The following is a 21,732-nucleotide window of genomic DNA, read 5'->3' on the forward strand; positions in this document are numbered from 1 at the left end:
AGTGGAACTGAAAAGAAAATGTTTTAAGTAACATAGCAAATACTGCATGAAGGTGGGGAATGGAGATAAGAACATCTGTAAGAAGTCACCACCAGTTGAGGCATAAACATTTTCTGAAAGGCAAGGGTTGCAGAGAAATACAGAAGAGCCAGCAAAAGCCTCAGCTGGGCAGCACTGGACCAGGAGAGATAACTCGAGGCATGTCTTGTACGCGTATTGTGTTTGTAAGCCTCCTAAGACATTTAGCCAGAGACATTATCAGCCAAGTGCCAGATTTCTGGAGGAGTTCTGATCCTCTCAATTTGGGATTCCTTCCAACTGGCAGATTAGCAGTGTTAATCAGACACTGCTTGTCACTGCCTATCTGAACTCCACAACCGTAACCTTGCTGTTGCTACCTGTATTTTTTTTTTTTAAATAAAAGACAAATTTATTGGGAAGCAAAGTGCCTCTGAAGCACAGCTGTCAGTCAAAAATACTCAACATCTCAGCTCGCCATAAATAAGTTTTTAATGTCGGAAGAATACAACTTGACTAGCATAGAAATAACATGAGTGATTTTGGTTCTCAGGATCTTGTTTAACACTTTGCCTTTTGTTTAGCATTTACATTCAGTGCTATGGTGCTGACAGGAGATACTTGCCAGTAAAGCTTTGGGAACACTAGAAGATGGAGACATTTGAGACTGCACTTCTTCTGGGGGTAAAAATCCTCTCACTGTTATCCCATTTGGCAACCAAGGAGAGGAGCCACAAGTACTTTTTGAGAGCCTCCCTCCACTTCCATCAAACACAGCTTCTTTATTATTCCTGAAAATGGGGTCAGTATGTGAAAATCCTTTCTTAAACTGTTCTGATTTTCTTTGATGGAGACGGAACAGAGCAACTGATGCTTCTGCAGTCCTCATTTTAGGGCAGAGATGGATTTCATTTACACTACTCCTGAGGACACGGAAGAACATTTCTGTCTTTCATCAGTCAACATCTGAAAGCTACTACAGTGTTATCATTCGGCTGCACATCCAAATAATTCTGACCACATCTTCTCACAGCTGATAAAAGATGACACCTTTTTATTAGAAAATGCATATTTTGTATTAAAGAACTTAATCCAACAAAAAGAAAAACACAATAAAAACAAAACACTAACTTCTCTAGTGGCTCTGCTTCTAGAGATTCGTTATTCTAAATTTTCAAAAAAATCTAAAACCATTTTGGCAATTCCACTTTTTTTTATTTTATTACCAAATTATCTGTTTTCTTTCTCAAAACCAGGAAGAAACCGTTCTATAAGCAACGCAAAAACAAAACAGGAACAGGTATCTTGGATGTCCCACTAACTTTTTAAAATACAGATGCCATTCAAAAATAGAGGAATTGTGTAAAGCACTTATGTAACTAACACAGCAAATTTCAACATTCTTGTCCAAGACCTGCGTATAGCAAAAGACCATTTTAAAAACAGTGAAAACGTAACAGACAACTCCAGCACGCCTTCAGTAAAGACTTAAAGTTCATTCAAATTTACTGTATGATCATTGCAGTAGCTCTGCAGAACAGGCTTTCAGTTTAAGAGAGTAAAGCTGCAACACCAAAAACTTCTTAAGGTATTTCTCCTCACTCACAATACCAGAACAACTGTTTGTGTGGCCATATGGAGAACTGTACTGGAAACAGCTTGTATTTAAGGCCATCCTTTTTGTGTGGTTTTACTGACATAAATATTTTTTAACACTTACTTCCCTGAGCTGTTGAACATTGTGGTTGCACCCAGAGAAGAACAATGAAATAATGGAAAAGAAAGAATAAACAGCAGGATACAAGGACGCAGTACTGAAGGCTGGGTTCTGAGCTGTGGCAACTTAAAACCCATCTAAACGGAGGCTGTTGTGGTCTCACCCTCTCCCTTGAGCCACCAATAACCTTCATAAGACACTATGACTTAAAAACAATGGCTTTTTTTTTTGCAGGGACAGCTTAAGCTTGCTGTAGAACCACACATTTTGTATCATAAAATCATAGCCTTAATTCATTCAAATGCAGCAGAGCATTAGACACCAAATTAGCACTTCTAATTGCAAGTGACAGGGCAATTTCCAGGTTGCCGTTGCAGGGGAAAGATTATACCAGTTAAACGATACCAATGACCTTTAATCAGCCTTCCTCCCACCCCCACAACGTGTTTTTAATCCAATCACAACAGACAAGGCGACTGAGTCCCAATACAAATGTCCTGCCACTACACTAGTGTAACTTAACCAAAATAAGACATACAAAACAAATTCCAAGGCATCTCCTACATCACCTCCATCGTCCTTGATGTGCCTTCCTGAGGTATTCCACTGATACCTAATGTTCAACAGTCTTAAACTCTATGAAAGGGAATTTCATTTAATATGTACTTGAGCCCATATCTCAAAAAAATTTAACATTAATTCATTGCACTCATTCTGCCAATTAGTTGTCATTTATGATAGCTTTTGTAAAACTGTAGATTAAACAGTTATGGATAGACCTTGAGGAACAGGCTCTGGAACCGAACAACAATCATACAACACTAAGCCAAATTTCAGTCACTATTTTAGTGGTGATTTTGGACCTTGGGGAGGCCCACAGATCAGATGGCATAGCACTATATAAATTTGTAGAGGCTGGCATTATCCTAAACCCTACAAAAAATGGTCTGAAACAAAATGCTAAAAAGAAACGAGGGTTACATGGTTTATCCATCGAGAACCATGAAGTTGATACAAGGTCTCCCTCTTCTCCTCTTGCATCCCTTCAACTACCAACTGCACCGTGGATTAAACTGAAATAGAGACATGTCACTGTACCACACTGCAAACCAACTGGAAACTAACTTTTCCACATTAAACGCTTTTTGAAGCATTTCAAAAAAATGTATATACCTTCACTGAAGTGCAACTGTGGATTTGTACATTCAACACCTGAACTGGCAAAATCTGTCAGAAGAAATCGCTTTTCATTTGAAGTAGTTCAACGTGTTTCTCCAGTGAAACACACTGTACCATAAATACAATCCACAGATATTCACTCACTGTAAAGAAGAGGACCTCTTCATTAAAATCTCACGATCTAAACCATGGTGCCGACGGGTAAGCTTAGGGTCAGGGAACAGGAAATCTCTTGTATTTTCTTCATAAGTGGCTAGAATTTCTCCTACTAAAAAGAAAATATATACTTTAATTGGAAAACAGAAAATGCTATAATATAGTAGTTCAGACATCACACACAAGACATATTCAAACTAAGATAAATTTTGTTCTTTACAAATTATCAGCAAGGCCAGGAAATAACTCCAGGAAATAACCTCATTTAGTTAAATCAGGAGCAGAAATGTGCAGAAACTTAGCCTGAAAGTATGTTTTGCTGTTATTTCAAGAAATACAGAACTGTTAAGGCAATCTTCTTTAAGATACACAGACATTTTCTCATGGCAATAAATACTTCAATGATTTTCTTCCTTCTGTAGTTTCCATGCCAGAGAAGAAACTAGTAGTTTTATTAATGGTAGCCAATCTCTTCTGAAAAACTTTTTCCATGTTAAAGAACATTGATGCTTCTTAAATTGAAAACTGGCATTGTTGTCAGATGAAAATGCAAGTAACATCAAAATCAGTACCTCAAGATTCTCTCAGCATTCTGGTTTGCTACTTTCTTCTTTAAAAACTATATAAATATATAAATATATATATATATATTTAAGGAAAAACCATGACTGCATATTATAAAGAAGTTTAGGTTGTGCTATTGCAGTCATTCTGCCAGCTTCCGTTGGGTGTACAACATCTACCTCTGACCCCTGAAATTAAATTACTTACACAAGATCTTTTACCCTCCCATAAAAATCCACATTCTGTACATTTGCTTGAATAAATACACTCATGAATCACCTGAGAAAAACAATTGTTTCTTTGAAACTACTGAGGACAAGTAACAGAGTTTTTAATACCAGTTTCCAAATGAGTCCTCTTTCAAACTTGACTTTATTTCCAATAAAATGCAGACTTACATTATTCATGGGAATACTTGAATTTCATTAAAATAGATTTTTATAATCACACAAACCAATAACAGAAGTATGACAAATCACTATTTATTATCATCACATATCTCAAGAGACTTGTAATACTTACAGTGAGGACAAGAGTTTTCCCCGTGGTCACCATTAAGATGGAAGGGAAAAAAGTGTCATTCTGAGAACAAGATTATGCACTCTGAAATTTCACAGACAGCCACTTCGCAAGTGAATTGTGATGCAGTTAATACGTGATGTGTTGGGTGATTTCAGTTTATTTTCCATTTTTAAAATATTATCACTTTCCTAAGCTTGAGTATGGTACATTTCAATATTCAGTTACTACTCTCCTTCAAGAATGAGATCCTCTTGATCTATTAACATTTTATATTCAGATGACTACTTGTTGAAGAGCTTTCTATGTTGTTTGTGTGTTGGAAAAAGTGATTGTGCTGTAATGGGCAATGTCCTCATGGAAATTCACCTATTAAACTGCATAATTTATGAAGAGACTGATACAATACCTGGAGGAACCAGCTGTATTAGTTCAAATACTGCCGTGTCAACTAGAAAGGAAAAGTTTTTTCATGAGTTAAAAAAAAACACTAAAATGAGAAGTAATTTCCATTGTCAAAAAAAAAGAAAAAAAACGCTCACTGATTTAACCTTAATAGCTCTGTACACTGTTACACTATTTTTGCAACACCAACAATAAGAGAAAATTATAAACAGCTTGTGTAAGTATTACAGATGAACAAAATGGCATTAGCAGAGTACAAAAGACAACTCTAAATTTGACTAAGAACTTGGTAAGTTCCATCTGCTGCCAAGTTTGTCCTTTGAAAATAGCTTTTAAAGATGATGCAAGCATTACAACTTTTTCGGATAACTTCATGTATTAGGGAGCACACTCCTGGAGTTTAAGGTCAGTTCTGTCTCATTATGCTCCACATGTGGCAAGACTGCTTACTGTAGGTACAAGCCATTTTCTTAAAAAAAAATATATAACAAGAATCATTTTACAAAGAAAATAATCAAAGTTTTTTGCTCATATTAATTGAAAAATAATCATAAAAGTTGTCCGACAGAGGAATCCATTACCTGACAGAATAACCAGCTAGACATTCTGTTAATTAGGACTTTTACCCCTTCTCCTGTTCTAAAGCATATAGTATATGTTCTAGAGGCATTTTCTTAGTTAACAGCATTTTGAGTAAGGTAGTAGTATCCAAAAAACAGCAAGAACTTATGCCTGCACTAACAACAAATCTAATTTGAAAAATCACTAGTGCTAGGGTCCTAGCTTTTTTTAAAAAAAGTAAATAATAAAATGAAAAAAAAGTAAATAAATACTTTATTTTGTATGTGATATTCTACATTGGTTACCCACTAACTTTTCAGAGAACAGGTCCCTGATAAAACTATTACATACTTGAAACGTCCAAAACATCTTTAAAAACTGTACAAGCGTGACATAAATGCATACAACATAATATACATAAAAAGCAGAACCTACGTTCCAGTAACTTCACAAGGTCTGCAGGATCAACTATATCAGCAAATGTCTGGAAAATAAATAAATAAATAAATACATGAATAAAAATAACAGCACAGTCAAAATCACCAGATGGACCTCTGGGGGAAGAAGAAAAAAAATAAAAATCAATATTCTTCCCCGCTTCAGATGGTTGCCAAGAGTTCTATCCCCGTTGGAAAAAGAAAGGAATCTGAAATTATCATTTGGCACATGATCAAATTCATTGAAAGCTAGCAGTTCTTGTCATATGCTTTCTAGCCATTCCAGGGTTACCCCTCCATATTTAAATTAGGAGGCATTATGAAGAGTTGAACACAGAGATAAATATTGTCTGTGAAAATTTCAAGAGAGAAAGGTAAATTGCTGGATGTACTAGAATTCTGATAGATGACTAAGCTTAATTTTCCTGGGAGTAACTATTCACGTACAGAGTATCGTTCAGTTTATTTATTTTTTTTAACCTGAACCGCATGTGAACAGATGGAAAAGAATAGGGGAGGAATTTCTGAAAAAGAAAAAAAAGTTGCAGAGGATATTAAGCAGGTGATAGGCTTCCCTCTAATTCTGCACGAAGTGTGGAGTGCTGTAAATCACTTTGCTGTTCTACATACCAAACACTCAAAAATACCAAAGTACTGCTACCCTACAAGCACCATGCAATAGCTATTTGTAAGAAGACTGTTATTATTCTCAGCTTTCTTGTTCAGCTCTTTTGCAAGTAGTTAAGTTCTAGTGTCCCAGAGTTCCCTTAAATTACAGCCAAAACAGTGTTCACTACATTTCTCTTAAGCAGTCTGTGGGATGTTTACCTTTAAAGAAATATTGCATTCTATTATTATTATTATTTTTTTTTTTTTTTTTTTTTTTACTCTTCAGTGGTTGGTGAAATCAGTGTTTTTATGTTACCCACATCACAAGAGTATCACTGATGTTTACTCAGTCTGGTTTTCACAGTGCTAGGGGATGCTTAAAAGAAAAGAACTAGAAAGGGCAGAGTATTATTATGCACAGGTAGTCAAGAAACCAGATCCTGTCTGTAAGATTCTGTGTTTCATTATCCCTGTGGCACTAATAATGAAGCAAGTGGGGACTCAGAATATGTGATAAACAACTATAAATTATAAGGTCAGAGTACTAACCTGGGAATTCTGGTGACAAACCATGAAAAAAGTAACTGAAAGGGAGAAAGATGTCACCAAAAAGACTTGAGTTGCAATTCTATCTTTCTACTGAATTAAATCGACTCTCCCATATCTTACTGTCCTTGTTTTACACCTTGCCATTGTTTTTAAAACAACAACATTTAGTTCCTTCCGTGCTAGGAAATAAGATACTAAAAAAGGACAGTTCCTGTAAGAATGAGCAAACACCTAAAAATAAAAAATTATAAATTTTAATTATGCATATTTCTCAAGTCTCTGTGTGGATAAGGGAGGCATACACCTTCTTTGTGCTCGGGAGAAGCAGGAGCTATAACACTATGCCATCCTCAATGTGATTACTTGCACTTGGGGGTTCTGCAATGAGTTTTTGTGAGTGTGGGATGGGTTTTATTTGCCTTGTATCAGCACTTGACATTATCTTACCTTTTCGAACACTAGTTTTTCTTGAAAGAAAAGTGGAAATGCTGCAGGGACGCACCGAGTTTTTTTGTACTGCCCAAGCAGAGAGACACTGAGATAGAGTTCCTCTTTGTCTTTCAGCTGCACTCCGGGGCAAGTTATCTGTAATAGTAACACATTCATTAAAAAAACTGAACTTTAGTTACAGAAGTAATGGCTGTTTTCAGGATAAAAACGAAATGGTCAAGGCTGAAACGGTTGATTGCTGAGAGTCAGGTGATAATGAATTAGAGTGGAAACATTCATTTTCTAAAGCAGTTCTATTTGTACAGACTGACAAGGAAAAATTGTCACCATGGTAAAATAACCACGATCAAATTCTTCTTACTGTAAGTAAACACATTCCATTGGTCTTCAGCCAAACCTAAAACTGGTATACCAATCCCAGGTTAGTCTGTGTGTGCATTTAACGGTACTATCTATGATTTAATCATCAAGGGTCACATCAGATTCTACACAAAGAGTGACAGAAGTCTAGAATGAAGTTTACATGATGCAGAGACAAAAAAAAAAATATCAAATTTTAGCTTAACCATTGAGAGAATGAAGCTGGTAAATTTACATGCTTAGATTTCCATGCTCTGTCCAGCCACCAAAAAAGAAGAGTTTATTCACAATATTATAATTAAGTTAACTTTGCATTTTTATATGTAAGCGAGAAAAAGCAAACGTTGCTCCATTACTGTGGGAAGTCACACAAATTTTTATAAGAGAAGTCTGGCCACCCTGGAGGGTATTCAAGGCAGGGAAGACTCCTTATCAGGCTGCCAGATATTGCCACTGATATCTTGACTTTCTTTGGGCCATTCTTATTCCTTGAGTAAGAAGTTGGTATGTTTTTAAAGCTCTGATGAACATCAGACATTCTTACCTGTGTTTCCACTGCAATGATGTACACAAATCACTGCAAAACTATTTGCTATTTTTCCCAAGCCACATGGTTTTATTCTATTACCCAGCCAAAGAATTGTCACCTTTCACTTCAGTTCTACTGATCACTTTTTATAGCAGTATAATAAAAATGAGGTTGTCTCTTCGAACATAAGGTTGCCAGAGAAGTGTTCAGACTTTCAATTGCAAGGTAGAAAGACAAAGGAACAGAGTGACAGGAATTAAAATAAGTGCTTTGGTTACAGTCTCTTACTCCCAAACGAATGTTTACTTGAGACATTGTTAATGGACCTAAATCAAAATTATATAAACAGCAGAAAAAACAGCCTCTAGTGAAGAAAAATAACAGAAACAATATCTATAATGTGTTATAGATTACTATACAGTGTAAGCTTAAAAAAACTTGTTTCTACTCATAAATATCCAAGGAAAAAAAAAAAAAGACAAAACATCAACACAGAAACAAAAAAGAAAGGTTTCCTCTCCATTAAGTTAGGGCTTCAAATCTGACAAGTGCCAGAATAATGGACATCCCCATTGAAACAGGCTGCCTCTCATTAAACAGCATGGTGCAAGCGTTAATGGGAACAAGTGAAAGAGAGATTTCATTCATACAAGGCAAGACCCCCTAAACTACACGCTATAAATCCTATTCGCTTGGCTGGGACTTTTCCCCTTGAATTTACAATTCTTTTCAGCTGGGACTTCACACCTTACAGAAGGCAACCAGCACTTGCCTACTTTCTGAGACGAAAAGTGAAAGGTTTGAAGACATCAGGTGGAATAAAGCTGCAAATAGCAGTTACATGACATTTATTCTGGCTATCCTATAGAAGAAAGGAAGTTCTTACAAAGCAGCGTATGTAGAAACTTGTTCTACTATTATCCTGGAGAAAAACTGCACAATCCATTGCCTGGGCTAAAACACCAAATCTACATGTTCATGAAACTTTAAAGGAGCTCCAAAACTGAGTGACACGTATATATCCACAGTTCATGGAATTCGTTTTGTAACACGTGGTGCATGGAGCGTCAGAACACCTAAGAGACAAGCCGAAGTTCTTACCCGACTGCAAACCGTTCAGGCAGGATGAGGGACCATTATAAAAATCGTAACAGCATTACCTATGGATCAGCTCAGCAGGAGGGATATCAGTGCTGCAATTAACTGATCTTAAAACCAATGAGCAGGACTACTCTTGAAGGTAACTGGCTGGGACAGCGTTACCCCAGACTTCTCTGCTGCAGTTGCCAGGAGGAGACAACATGTACCGTCCCTGGTGCTGGGACATCACATACTGCCACAAAGAAATCACCGAATTCCTCTCACGGGAAGGAACAAAATTCCACTGCATCACAACCCCATGCAACATCTGTTTGTTTTTTTTCCCTCTACACTCAGTCCTAAAGCTGTAGCATGCACTTGCAACCAATGAAAAAGGTTCCGTCCCCTCCCCAAATGTTTTTAAAAGCCCATTGCCACCACACAGGAAGAGTTCTGTACGAAGGGCAATGGACAGTATTAACTTCTGTAGAGCGCAAGCTTCCATAAAGAACAGCATTTTGGTCTATGAGTTGCAAAAATAATCCTCTCAACGTGAAGAGATGCCATTTTAGTCTCCTTACCTGACAGTAATCCACAATGCTATTAATTCATCTTAGTGCTTAAAGCTTTACCTACTTCACTGCTGCATTTGTGAATTCTCCAAGTAGCAATGACATGAAGAATAATGTGAATTTCATTCTGTTGCTACATGAGCAATCTAAATGCCAGCAGCAGAGGTAGGCACCAAAATTAGTCTCAGAAAACAAATAACAATGAAATCTCAGTCTGAGCAATCATGAATTATTCAATTTAAATTAATGGCAGGATAAACCAAATAAGGTCTTTAACTAAGGTTTTCAATTTTAGAAGAGCAGCCTTTCAGAAATGAAGAAAACTAGCAATGAAATAAACCAAAGAGCTCACGCATTCTGATAGAAAAAAGACCTTGGAATTTCATTAAGGCAAAAGGAGCAAAACCAATCTGGAACACGTATCCTAAAGCAATGGAAAAACGAATATGACAGAACTTTTGACACAAGTGGATGGACGTCCAAGAGGGCACAGAAATATGCAGAACATTGGAAAAAATAGGAAAACCAACCAGAAATCCTGACAGATAGGGCTCTATTAATAAATAAAGCAAGCAAGGAAAAAGCAAGATTAGAAATCAACCAGGATGTGAGAATTAATAAATTATGTCCCAAACACAACTGAGTATTTTTCCTTGTTTCTCATGATACTGAATATAGGAGAAAAAAAAAGTAAAGAATGAGATTATGGAAATGATCCAATGTGCCTAGGTCATGGAGCCACAGGGAGGCTGAATCACGTGCAGCCCAGGTTCTGAAAGAACGCAATATTTCTTGCTCCGTTGGATATATAACTAAACCCCATGTTATGAAAACAAGGATAGCACCATCTGACTGAGAAGTAGCAGATGAAAGGCCCATGTGAGGCAGAAAAAGAGACCTGGAAAATTATAACCCTCTCAATCAGAATATTTAAACACACAAAAGTACAGAATAAAGTATATGGATGAAAAACATGCCTAGAAAAAAAAAAAAAAGCCCCGCAGCACAGATTTAATAAAAATAGACCAGTCAAGTAAAACCCAACATTTACTTGAAAGCCTGTTTTCTGGGCAAAGGATATCTGATTTATCTGGACATCATTAATATCATATGGTGCCACGTGACAAATTATTGCTTATGATGAAGAAGATAGGAGTCTGTGAAAGTCCTAAGTTGGTACAGAACTGCGCAAAGGACAGCATCAGTAACAGGCTAAACTGGAAAACGTGAGGTTGAGGGTTACTATGAAAAACGATCATCCATATATCCTGCGACCCATGTCTTTAAATATTTTAATGACCCTGGCACAAGAAGTCAGATTATGCTCACGAAATTTTCCAATTATAATTCAGAAATCATCAGTGGTAAAGAAACAGATACAGAAAAAAATCAGAAGCAGGAATGAGATACACCTACTGTGTATTAACAACAGTTTCTTCTTTTACTCGGGGAGCTCATCTTCAAAGCCGGCTGAAGAGAAGGCAAGTGTGTTAATAAATGACAGCATAACCACAGTACAGCTGTGAAGAGACTAACATTGAGATATAAAGGATGAATTTTGGACTTCTCCTGACATCATCTAAAGCAACAGCGAGACCCCATCTGGAATGCTGAATTCAATTCTAACCCTGATCAACGCAAACTCAAAGTGGAAGAGTAGCACCCATCCCTACGGTGATCAGAAGACTGGTAAGCCTGCCATACAAAATACTACTGAAAGAATCAGATCTCTTTATCTGGTAAAGATGAATTGCGAAGTGACAGAACTGCTGCCCATAAAATACATCAAGAGAGCAAACACTGGGGAAGAAAAAAAAAATCAGCGAAAAGCCAGTGTTGACGTGAGTGTAAGAGCAGGGGAGGCTGGATAGTTTTTAAACCATCACAGGAGTGAAATGAGGGCTCCAATGGGAAAAAAGGCAAAATAAGTGGTCCAAAAAACAGACTAAATATACTTATTGAAAGGGTTACCTAATAGAAGTTACATAGCGTAGCTGAGACAGGGCCGAACAACCCACATGCTGAAAGGGGCACTCAGATCTGTGTTGGAGATCTCTTGTTCTGTCCCCTTCCACTATTACTTGTAGGCCTGAGAGCAGGGTGAGTAACAAATGCCCCACAGGTGAAGAAGCCCAGCCCTGGGAGAACACCATCCCTGTAATCTCTCCTGGTACGTGAGGAGGAGGAACAGAAGAAAGCACATCTGCTCCTTTCCAGGAAAAAAAACAGGTCTTTGTGTTACGCAAACCCACATGTGGGGGAACAGAAGAAAGAGTATCTGCTGCTTCCCAGGAAAAGAGCAGGCCTCTGCATTATGCAAACCCAGCAGAGCAACACCGTTAGGGTGACACCCTCACCATCTATGTAGGGAAACTCAGAGCTGTGTTTAGAGCAGCCCTACACGTATGCGAGCAATGGTGGTCAATTAATCAGGAAGTGGGTCGGTTTCCCAGCGTGTACTTTCTGGGCCTGCACTTGAACTTCCCGCGGGGCGCCTCAGCCCCTCCTCCTTTTGGCACCGGGCACTGCGGCAGCACGCGGCCCGCCGGGAGGCCTCACGTCCGGCCGGCAGCAGCCAGCGGGTGCCGAGCCGCCCAGCACGCCGCGCCGGAGCACCCCTCCCGGCCGGCCGGCCAGCCCCAGGGGCTGAGGCAGCTTCTCCCCGCGCTCCTCCCCCCGCGACGAGCCCGAGGCCTCCCCGAGGAGCTGCCGGGGCAGGGCGCGGGGCGCTGTGGTGGGCTCGGGCCCTCACAGGCAGCTCCCCCCGCATCCCGCGGGCTTCTCCTCCTCGTCGTCCTCGGGCCGGGCACTCACCGCGCGGATCTCCAGCCGCAGGACGCAGCGCAGCGCCCTCCGTGCCATGGGGGCGGCCGGGGCCGGGCCGGGCCGGGCCGGGGGAGCGGCGGCTCCCGGCCCGCTGGGCCTCAGGCGCGCCGCAGGCCGGACGCCGTTGTCATGGCAACAGCGGCGCTTCCGCCTTCCCCCCCTGCGCATGCGCCCTGCTCGCATGGAGCCGCCCTCAGGCGGTGCCCGGCACTCCCACAGTGCCCTGCGCTGCTGCCCCCTGCCACAGCGCTTTGCGCCTCGATTTTTTTAATTATTATTATTTTTGTCTTTGGTGCAGCCTTGGTGGGTTTCACCTGTGTTTAGGCACCCGTGTCAGATGCGTGCCACTGGTTTCAAACACCACTGCCCCCGCTGATTTCATGGGGTGCTTCCCTAATGAACTTGTGACCGCTTCAGGGCCTTCCCCAACTTCTGTGGCGCTGAGGTGTCCCCAGAGTACTTACAAACGTGTTACACCAAAACAGCCTAATTTCTTTTGCTTTAACCACAATTCACTGCACGCCCCATCTGAGGGGCTTTAAGCCTTAAAATATTCTTTCCAATTTCATATGTACAGCTGTAGAAGGGGGAAGCAACTCAGTGGGTATCTTTAATTGCCTCCAAAAGAGGGCAATGCCTCAAATGCGTCCCGTGGCTTTGCTTATTTTAATTTTACAATTTCAAAGGCTGACAGTGCTAAGTGGCTTGGGAAGAATCATCATACTCAAAGTGTTTTGTTTTTAATTAAAAAAAAAAAAAGACAAAAATGGAGAGAATATTAGATGTTAAAGCAGACAGTAGTGGTATCAACTATTTCTAGTGATACTCATCTATAGACTTCAATCCTTTAAAATAAATGACTGGAAATGCAGGCCTTATTTTTATTATCGTAGAATCATAGAATATCCCGAGTTGGAAGGGACCCATAAGGATCATCAAGTCCAACTCACCACTCAGGTCTACCCAAAAATTCAGACCATATGACTAAGTGCACAGTCCAAATGCTTCTTAAACTCCGACAGGCTTGGTGCCGTAACTGTGGCCCTGGGAGCCTGTTCCAGTGTGCGACCACCCTCTCAGTGAAGAACCTCTTCCTGATATCCAGCCTAAACCTCGCCTGTCTCAGTTTGATACCATCCCCTCGAGTCCTGTCGCTGGTCACTAAAGAGAATAGATCGGCGCCTGCCCCTCCACTGCCCCTCCTGAGGAAGCTGTAGGCCGTGATGAGGTCTCCTCTCAGCCTCCTCTTTTCCAGGCTGAACAGGCCAAGTGACCTCAGCCACTTCTTGTATGTCTTCATACGTTCTCATACAGCCAGCAGGTCAAGGGAGGTGATCCTCCCTGTCTACTTTGCCCTGGTCAGGCCTCACCTGGAGTACTGTGTCTAGTTCTGGGATCCCCAGCACAAAAAAGACAGGGATCTCCTGGAAAGAGTCCAGCAGAGGGCCACAAAGATGATACGGGGCCTGGAGAATCTCCCCTATGAGGAAAGGCTGAGAGACCTGGGTCTGTCCAGCCTTGAGAAGAGACGACTGAGAGGGGATCTTATCATTCTTTACAAGTATCTTAAGAGCGGAAGACAGAGGCATTTGGCCAACCTCTTTTCAGTGGTTTGTGGGGACAGGACAAGGGGCCACAAAATGGATCACAGGAAGTTCCTCACCAACGTGCGAAAGAACTTCTTCATGGTGAGGGTGACGGAGCACTGGGACAGGCTGCCCAGGGAGGTTGTGGAGTCTTCTTCTCTGGAGATATTCAAGGCCTGTCTGGACGCCTGCTTGGGCAACCTGCTCTAGGGAACCTGCTTTGGCAGGGCTGTTGGAGCCGATGATCTCTTGAGGTCCCTTCCAACCCCTACAATTCTGTGATTCTGTGATTCTGTCTTCCCCTCTAGGCCCTTCACCATCTTTGTAGCCCTTCTCTGGACATTATTGTGACTTCTGTAATAGCTGTGAGGTTTTTGTTTTTTGTTTTGTTTTGTTTTTGTTTGTTTTTGTTTTCTGTCTTAGCGAAAGGCAGGATTCTGTATTTAGGAGCTGGAAAAGACACACTTTTTAATTGCACACCTCTACTACATAGATTAAGGAGGGTTGCACTTAGATGAAGCCATTTTCTATGCATTATCAGTCTTGAGGTTATGAACAGCTTTCCAGAATTAATGAGAAGGAAATTCTCAAAGATCCAGGGCTCAGATGGTAACAGTATTAAAATAGTTTATTGCTTATGTTCAGATACCTTTCATATACATACTTTTTAGAGGGATAAATAACTTGTTAAAGATTGTGAGGTATGAGATATTACTGTAAGTGTGGCCATATAAGACCAGAAGATAGATAAATACTGAAATCAAAAATGGCATCATGTTTGTGATGAAAATTTAATATCCACATACAGTGCCCTGGAACAGAAGTACTTTATAACCCTTGAAAAACAAGCACAAGACAGGACAGAATGCCTCTCTGAAGTGACAACACGGTGTTGAGTTTCAGTTCTTTTCTCTGGTAAACCAGGGAAAACCTGGGGTAAGCTGGAGGATGCTTACACAGTGATGCTTCTCCATCCCTCTGGTCTGCAGAGCTTCTCCATATCGCCCCACTGGGCCTTGGAAGGAAAGGCTGCTGCTGCTGCTTCTGCAGTGTTTTTCTTGTCCAGCCCTTTCTGCAGCAGTGTGAGATCCATCTGGACCTCCTGGTCATGATGAAGTGCATAATTTAGTCTTACATTTGCACTGCGGGAACAGTGATACAGGGAGTTGGGGACAATGAGGGGACTTTTAGCACAGATCCATTTGCTAATAAGCAAAACTGATAAGCAAAACCACAAAGGGCATGCTACTTAAATAGACCTGAGGTTTTAGCTGCTATAAAGTTTCCCCGCTGTGAAAACATGTGAATTCCTTCGCTTTTACAAAAGTAAATCTTCTTGTAACGCTACTTATACTTAGTTCCATGTAATACAAGAGCCTGGATGACAGCTTTGCATTATGTTAATGTTTTTACAATCTCCTCCATTTAAAAGCTTCTTTTTCAGTCCTCCAGCCCCTTCCACATACCTACTATAAGAAGCTTAATGTCATCAAAATACTCAATTCTGTTCTTATTTCTATCATTGTAAATGAGGAGTAACTATCAATAGACTGAAGTTGCCCCTGTTTAAGATAATTATCACAAGAATTCTACCCTATTGTTGTAGTGGTCCAGAGGGTCAGGCCTCAGGAGTTTCAACATATCAGTATATGCTACAACATAGGTAGGTAGGAAATATTGGAAGAATCACATTTGCAAACAGTGGATATTCCAAAATCCAGAATCTAAAAAATATTGGGGATTAGAGAGAAATGAATCAGATAAGACTGGAGATCGAAGAGTGAATCTCACATCGCTGAGTTCGTCAGAGATTCATTTTTGGTTAAGAAGACAAGAATGGTTTTCTCCTTAAACTTAGGAAGCATTACACCAGGTGCAAAGTGGCATTTTACACCAGCTGCAAAAGTGGTATTTCACAGGCATTCTGGCAACAAGAATGAAGGAGATAAAAGAGCTTTCCACATTTTTCCACCTTCTACTGCAGTTCTTGTAAGCGTGTTGTCGGAGAGCTGCTTCTGCCTACTTTAAGACCTTGATGTTGTCGGAGAAGCCAAAAAAGACCTCAGTCAATGCACATCAAGCACTTCTATTTAGATATCATCACTGAGAGTGATTGTCTTGTCAATAACTGTGGAGAATTCCAGGAAGACATCTGCTCAAATAACAGCAACAAATTATGAGATATGGGAAGATTTCCATATTAGAAAAAGCAAACAAACAAAACATTAAGGCTGTTTTACTTCGGAGAGGAGAGAAGTAAGATGTAATACAAAAGAGGTACATAAGGGATTGAATAATATGTAAAAATGGATTTTTCTATTTACCCATGCCTATTTATCCTTTCAAAGGACACATGCAGTGAAATTAAAAGACAACAATCAAAACTGATAGAGGAAAGTACTTTAGATAGTGGAACTCATTATAACAAGATACATTCACCAGTGTTCAAAGCAGAATCAGAGTGCTTTAGAGACCCCATAGGACAATACCCATGTGCATTTCTTATTTTGATCTTCTCACTCAGTGCTAGGTTAAATGTGCAATTCACAAAAGTCAGTTCCTGTGCAAAGAATTGTAGTTGAGGAAAACAGCCAGAAGAAGTTAAGACTAAACAATCCCAGTGCACTATACAGCAGAGCTGGAAGAATTTTGTAATGTGAGAGATTCTAATAGGATCTAAGGGGACCAAAGTGAATTGCATTACTGCAGACAGTAATGTAACAGAGAAGGTAGAATGTTAGATTATTGATGAGGACAGAGGATGGAGATTACCTGAGGGTGTCAGCACATGCTTCACAAAATATATTTTCATCTAATCTTTCTACTTTAAAGCAGGGGAGAAAAAAAAAAAGTTGCTCAGAAGTTAGCATTCATTAATATCCACTGCATTAGAAAAAGACCACAATGACTTGTTGATCCCATCAAAGTGTGGTGTATTATGTTCGTCTTGCTCTTTCCTAACCTGCAAGAACACAACTGGGCAAAGCTCTCAGGCTTCCCTGATGAACCTACAAGTTGCTACAAGCAAAAGGGTGCCTGGTCATGTTGTTCTGTAGGGGAAGCCGTGACTTTTCTTCGCCATGCTTTACCAGTCTCACTAGTGCCTACTGAAGAGCGTTTTCTACTGCACATCTGGAGAAACTCGGCACCTCTCTTACATTTCACCATGGCTCAGCCATGACAGAGTGAGTCCTCTGTGTTGCCGCTAAGCCAAAACTCACTTTGGTGGATGTGATCATTAACCTTCACCGATGCTTGATGCAAGTCATGCCTGCAAAGGAAAAAAAAAGAAAAAAAAGCTATCTAAATATACTTAAATATTCTTAACATGTAAGTTTTTTTTCCAGTTTTACTAAATTCTTTCTTGACTGGCTTTAGCTAAGGAAGAAATCAAATCTGATTTGATTACAGCCACTGGAGGAATATTCCAGATCTTGAATTCAGCTGTGGTAATTGGAAACTTTTCTTGTAAAGGAATGATCTAAATTCATCTAAGAGATAACTTCAATGCATTCAGTCTTATGAATTCACAAATGGTACAGATACAATCAGCCAATGCAGTATTAGATTTATACTCCTAGAAGGTTTCTGGGCTCTCCGTTAATCAATTCAAAAGAGGTAATACGTTCCTTTGTGTTTTACTTTTTTTTTTCTTTTTTTTTTTTAAATTATCTTAGATGGAGACGTTGCCCCAGCAAAGTTTTTGCCTGAAACAAAATTCTTCTAACCAAGTTATAAACCCCTGAAAATAGGGGGTTTAAAATGGGACTGCTGATAGACCTTTAACAATAGCGTTGTGAATTGCGCTGCTATAATTAATGATACTTCAGAAAGATTTATGGTCCTTAGACAGAGATAAAACAGAAATATCATTGCTTCTTTGCCTCCCATCATTTTATCCTCTATGAAATTTTATGTGAAATAAGTCAAATGAAAAATGTAAGCTCTTAATCTTTTCCCAGAGTCCTGTCTCTCACTTGATGAACACTTTTGTAGAATAAATTAGAGCGTTTTATTCCTTATGCATGTATAGCTTTGTATTTAAAAAGCAAAGAAAAGAACTTTGGTAGGTTGGCAGAGCAACTCAAGATGATACTAGCAGAGGACACAGAAACTACCAACTCTTCTTGCCAAGTCTTCTGCCATCCCAGAGACGATGGCTCTGGCCCTGCAGGAATGCAAAGCAGCCGTCTGGGCAGCGTCCGACCGGGCTCCCGTCTGCTGCAGTGAATGCGGAAGGTTGGCAGTGATGGGCTCTAGCTGCAGCAGCGATAGCACAGACACCTGATTACAGTTGATAAATACCTTTGTGTTGAGAAAATGCCGGATACTAAATGGTTCTTTAATATAAGTGGGAAAGGCATAGCAAGAGCCAGCTGCTAGAAACTGAAGCTAGAAGAATTTGAATTAGAAATTAGGTGTTGTATCTTAACACAGAAAGTGAGTAACCACTGGAACCAGCTCTTAAAGGAAAAGGGGAATCTCCATCTTCCAGGAGTTCCAGAGGAAAATGAGGAGCTGACTAAAGACATGCTTTTGTCAAAACAAAACTTATTTTAGCCAAACAGAAAGAAAAGTGACAAGGAGCCAAGGCCTGTCTCCCACACCTTACAGCTATGTGTACCTCTGGCCTTCCCCAGGGCTGGGAGTCCTCCTGCTGGGGAGGCCCAGAGGGCAAACACACAGCCTGGGCTCCAAGCTCCTCAGCGTGGTCTTTGCTGAGCTACTTCTGAGCATCAGACACCAGCCTTTTTGGGGAAAAGTCTCACCTTTGGGCAGCCAGGCTAGTGCAGCAGCTGAATAGGCGGCTGAGAAATCACAGTTTGGGGCATGGGCCATCTGAAATGGCAGTGAAAGCCCCAAATCCATCACATCCCACTGTAGTCCCAGGCTCTGGCTTCTGTTAGCCTCAGCGAGCTCAGATGGCATGTAGCTGCTTGTTTTTTCAAAAGCCTCTCTGCAGTGTGGCAGGAGTTTTGTCCCCCTGCCCATTAAAGTAGCAGTGTTTGAGCATCTTCCATGTTAATTTGATTGACAACAGCAAAGTCACTAGAGAACCTGAAGGACTTTCTGGCTGGCTTGTTTTCCTGTTAAAATTGTAGTGTGGTATTCTATTAGAGAAGAAAACTGAAATGCTTTCTTTAAATAATAGCTGAAGTTACCCTGTCTAATAGGGTGCTCTGAGATCTATGCTCAAATTCCTCATAAATTATAGCATTACTCCTTTAAAATTTCTCCAATCCATCAGGAACAGAGAAGGATTCTTTTTTTTTTTTTTAACAAGAACTTTTGGTTTTCAATGGAATTCACTCTGGAGGGCAGAACTTTATTTATTTATTTATTTTTTCTTCTTTGTGAGGAAGATTTGTAAAGGGGCAGGATTGTGGCTATTATTAGAGCCAGTCCTAAAGAAAATCATCAAATCCTTTAGAGCACTAGGCAGATCTGGGCTAGAAAGCATAACAGGATGGCATAGAGCAGCCCATATAGCAACAGAGAGAAAATGGAGCAGGAAGAAAGGAAAAAATGGAAACCCAAAAAGAAGAGCAGATGCCAATTAGAATTCTTGCAGTCTGCAGCAAGGGGTGAATGTAAGAAGCCATAGGAAAAGAAAGGGGTGACTGGATTAGCGTTAATCACAGACGGAGGAAGTAGGAAAGGTTTTAAATAAGCTTTAAAAAGCAAAAACTGAGTTAGCAGCTCAGAAGAGAATTCCAGACCCAGCAAGTGTGGGAGCAAAAATAAAATGCAGAATACCAGGAGATATATCTGAGTCTAAGCAATTAAGTTCTTATGGTAATAAGAATTTTTTTGGAAATTGAAGCTTTTCTCTCTCTCTCTGCCCACCACCACCACCCCCAGCTCCCCTCTAAGGACTGCACTATTGTGCTTATCCTAGAGAAAGGGTGCATTTAGTGTTAGAAGAAAGTGACTCCAACCTGAGGTCTTTTTCACTGTCTAATGGTACATACATACAGCACCCTGTCATAGGAAAAGCCAAGCAATAATTTGCCCAGGCACACAGTCCACAATTTGTGTCTGGAGCTAAGTGAGTTACACCAGGTGAGATCTGGCATAGCGTTGCGCAGCATTTGCTTAACAGCCTCAAGTTGTCTGAAGACCTCGGGGTTGAAGATGAATTCCAAAATCTGTTACCACCACCACCAACTTCAACACACATCAGAGCAGGACGGCCAGACAGTGAGGGTAGGGGTTCTCCTTACAGCTCTGGGGTAATGAAACGTCACTTATCATTGCTGTGCTGCTGTGCTGCCTGTAAAATAAGTAACAGTTAGCCACTGATGAAAAATAACAAAAATAAACCACACACAACCAACAACAACAACAAAACACATCACAAGCTATTTGTTCTTATGAGCTGCAAAATACTACCATTAAGAAATCCTATTTCTATCTCTGGATTTATCTGCAGCATAAGAAAGAATAGCATGGTGTTTGAGTACAGGTCTTTTACATTTGAATCATCGTTTAAAGGTTAATGAGGAAACTATGGAAAGGTTGTTTCCTCATTAGTTAAACACTTTCTTTTTAAAAGCTCTATGTATTCATAGCTTATCATTATCATTATCATTATTATCAAACTTATCATAGTTTATCATTTGCTGCAGAAAACCTTGATCAGTCCCTTTTTCATTTGCTTATATGACATCATTTTCAGCAAATGCAGTCCAGGCCTCCACTTGAGTCATTGGTCCTGGATCTCTGTTTCGCTGGGTGCAGTGGCAGCGCAGACACGTACACTGAGCCAGCTTGAGCCAGCTTTGTGCTCTCACGCTGGCTTTGTGCTGGCTGCTGAGGGATGGACAGTGCCGGATCCATGTGGCGATAAAGTAACCCATAGGGGCTACAAGGAAGGAGCACTGTCATGGAGGGCTTTTGCTAGCATCACTGAATTCAAACATGTCCTAGAGGCCACATCCTTTTTCTCTGTGCTGGCATATATTTCAGAGGTGACAGCAACCCTTCTGACATGGCAGATGGATCCCTCCTCACAGCCTCCAACCCAGCCATGTTGTGTGTGGCTGCATGGGGCAAAGGGAACTCTCAGGGAACAGAACACCAGAAATTTGCTCCAGCTCCTTGCTCGGTGCCAGGTCCACGTGTGCCAGCTTTTCTAGCCTGACAGGGCTCTTTTAATGACCAAAATTACACACAACCCCCCTCTGAAAGCAGGGCTCCACGACAGAAACGCCTACACAGCTGTAGCAGCCACTTCTCAAATGTGCTGCTGCTTATGAACCGCAAGAATAATATGGCGAAATGTGCCGACTTTTGCAGTTTTCTCCTCTTTTGTTGAAACTAATGAGTCACGATTAGAGTAATGCTTTTCTGTGACTCTGAAACCATTTTGCTTAATGAGGTACTAAGTCTTTATAATTAGGCCCAGAAGGGAACTGGGACGTGGCCCCTTAAGAGCAATAATTATTTAGGTTATTTATGGTAATAAAAAATTGAAAATAGGAATTCTTCCTCAGAATGTGACTATTTATTCTTTTACATATTGCCTAACAGGCAATTACCCTATTAAGGCAACGTTTTGTTGCTAAAGACATTAATTGAAATGTAAATTAAATGTAAATCAGCTAATTAAATT

The 21,732-nt window shown here is 40.3% G+C and overlaps 1 protein-coding gene across 1 annotated transcript in view; it reads right to left on the reverse strand.

Moving 5' to 3' along the window:
• SPATA6 (spermatogenesis associated 6) overlaps positions 1 to 12,672 on the reverse strand; it is a 43,282-nt gene extending 30,610 nt beyond the window's left edge. The window contains 5 exon segments of the mRNA XM_035537815.2: positions 3,055 to 3,182; positions 4,563 to 4,604; positions 5,555 to 5,603; positions 7,162 to 7,299; positions 12,520 to 12,672. Coding sequence (XP_035393708.1) covers positions 3,055 to 3,182; positions 4,563 to 4,604; positions 5,555 to 5,603; positions 7,162 to 7,299; positions 12,520 to 12,567 — 405 coding nt within the window. The 5' untranslated portion in view covers positions 12,568 to 12,672.
• Between the last annotated feature and the right edge of the window lie 9,060 nt (positions 12,673 to 21,732).

The sequence above is a fragment of the Cygnus atratus genome, chromosome 8 (assembly GCF_013377495.2).
Source record: "Cygnus atratus isolate AKBS03 ecotype Queensland, Australia chromosome 8, CAtr_DNAZoo_HiC_assembly, whole genome shotgun sequence".
Classification (NCBI taxonomy): domain Eukaryota; kingdom Metazoa; phylum Chordata; class Aves; order Anseriformes; family Anatidae; genus Cygnus; species Cygnus atratus.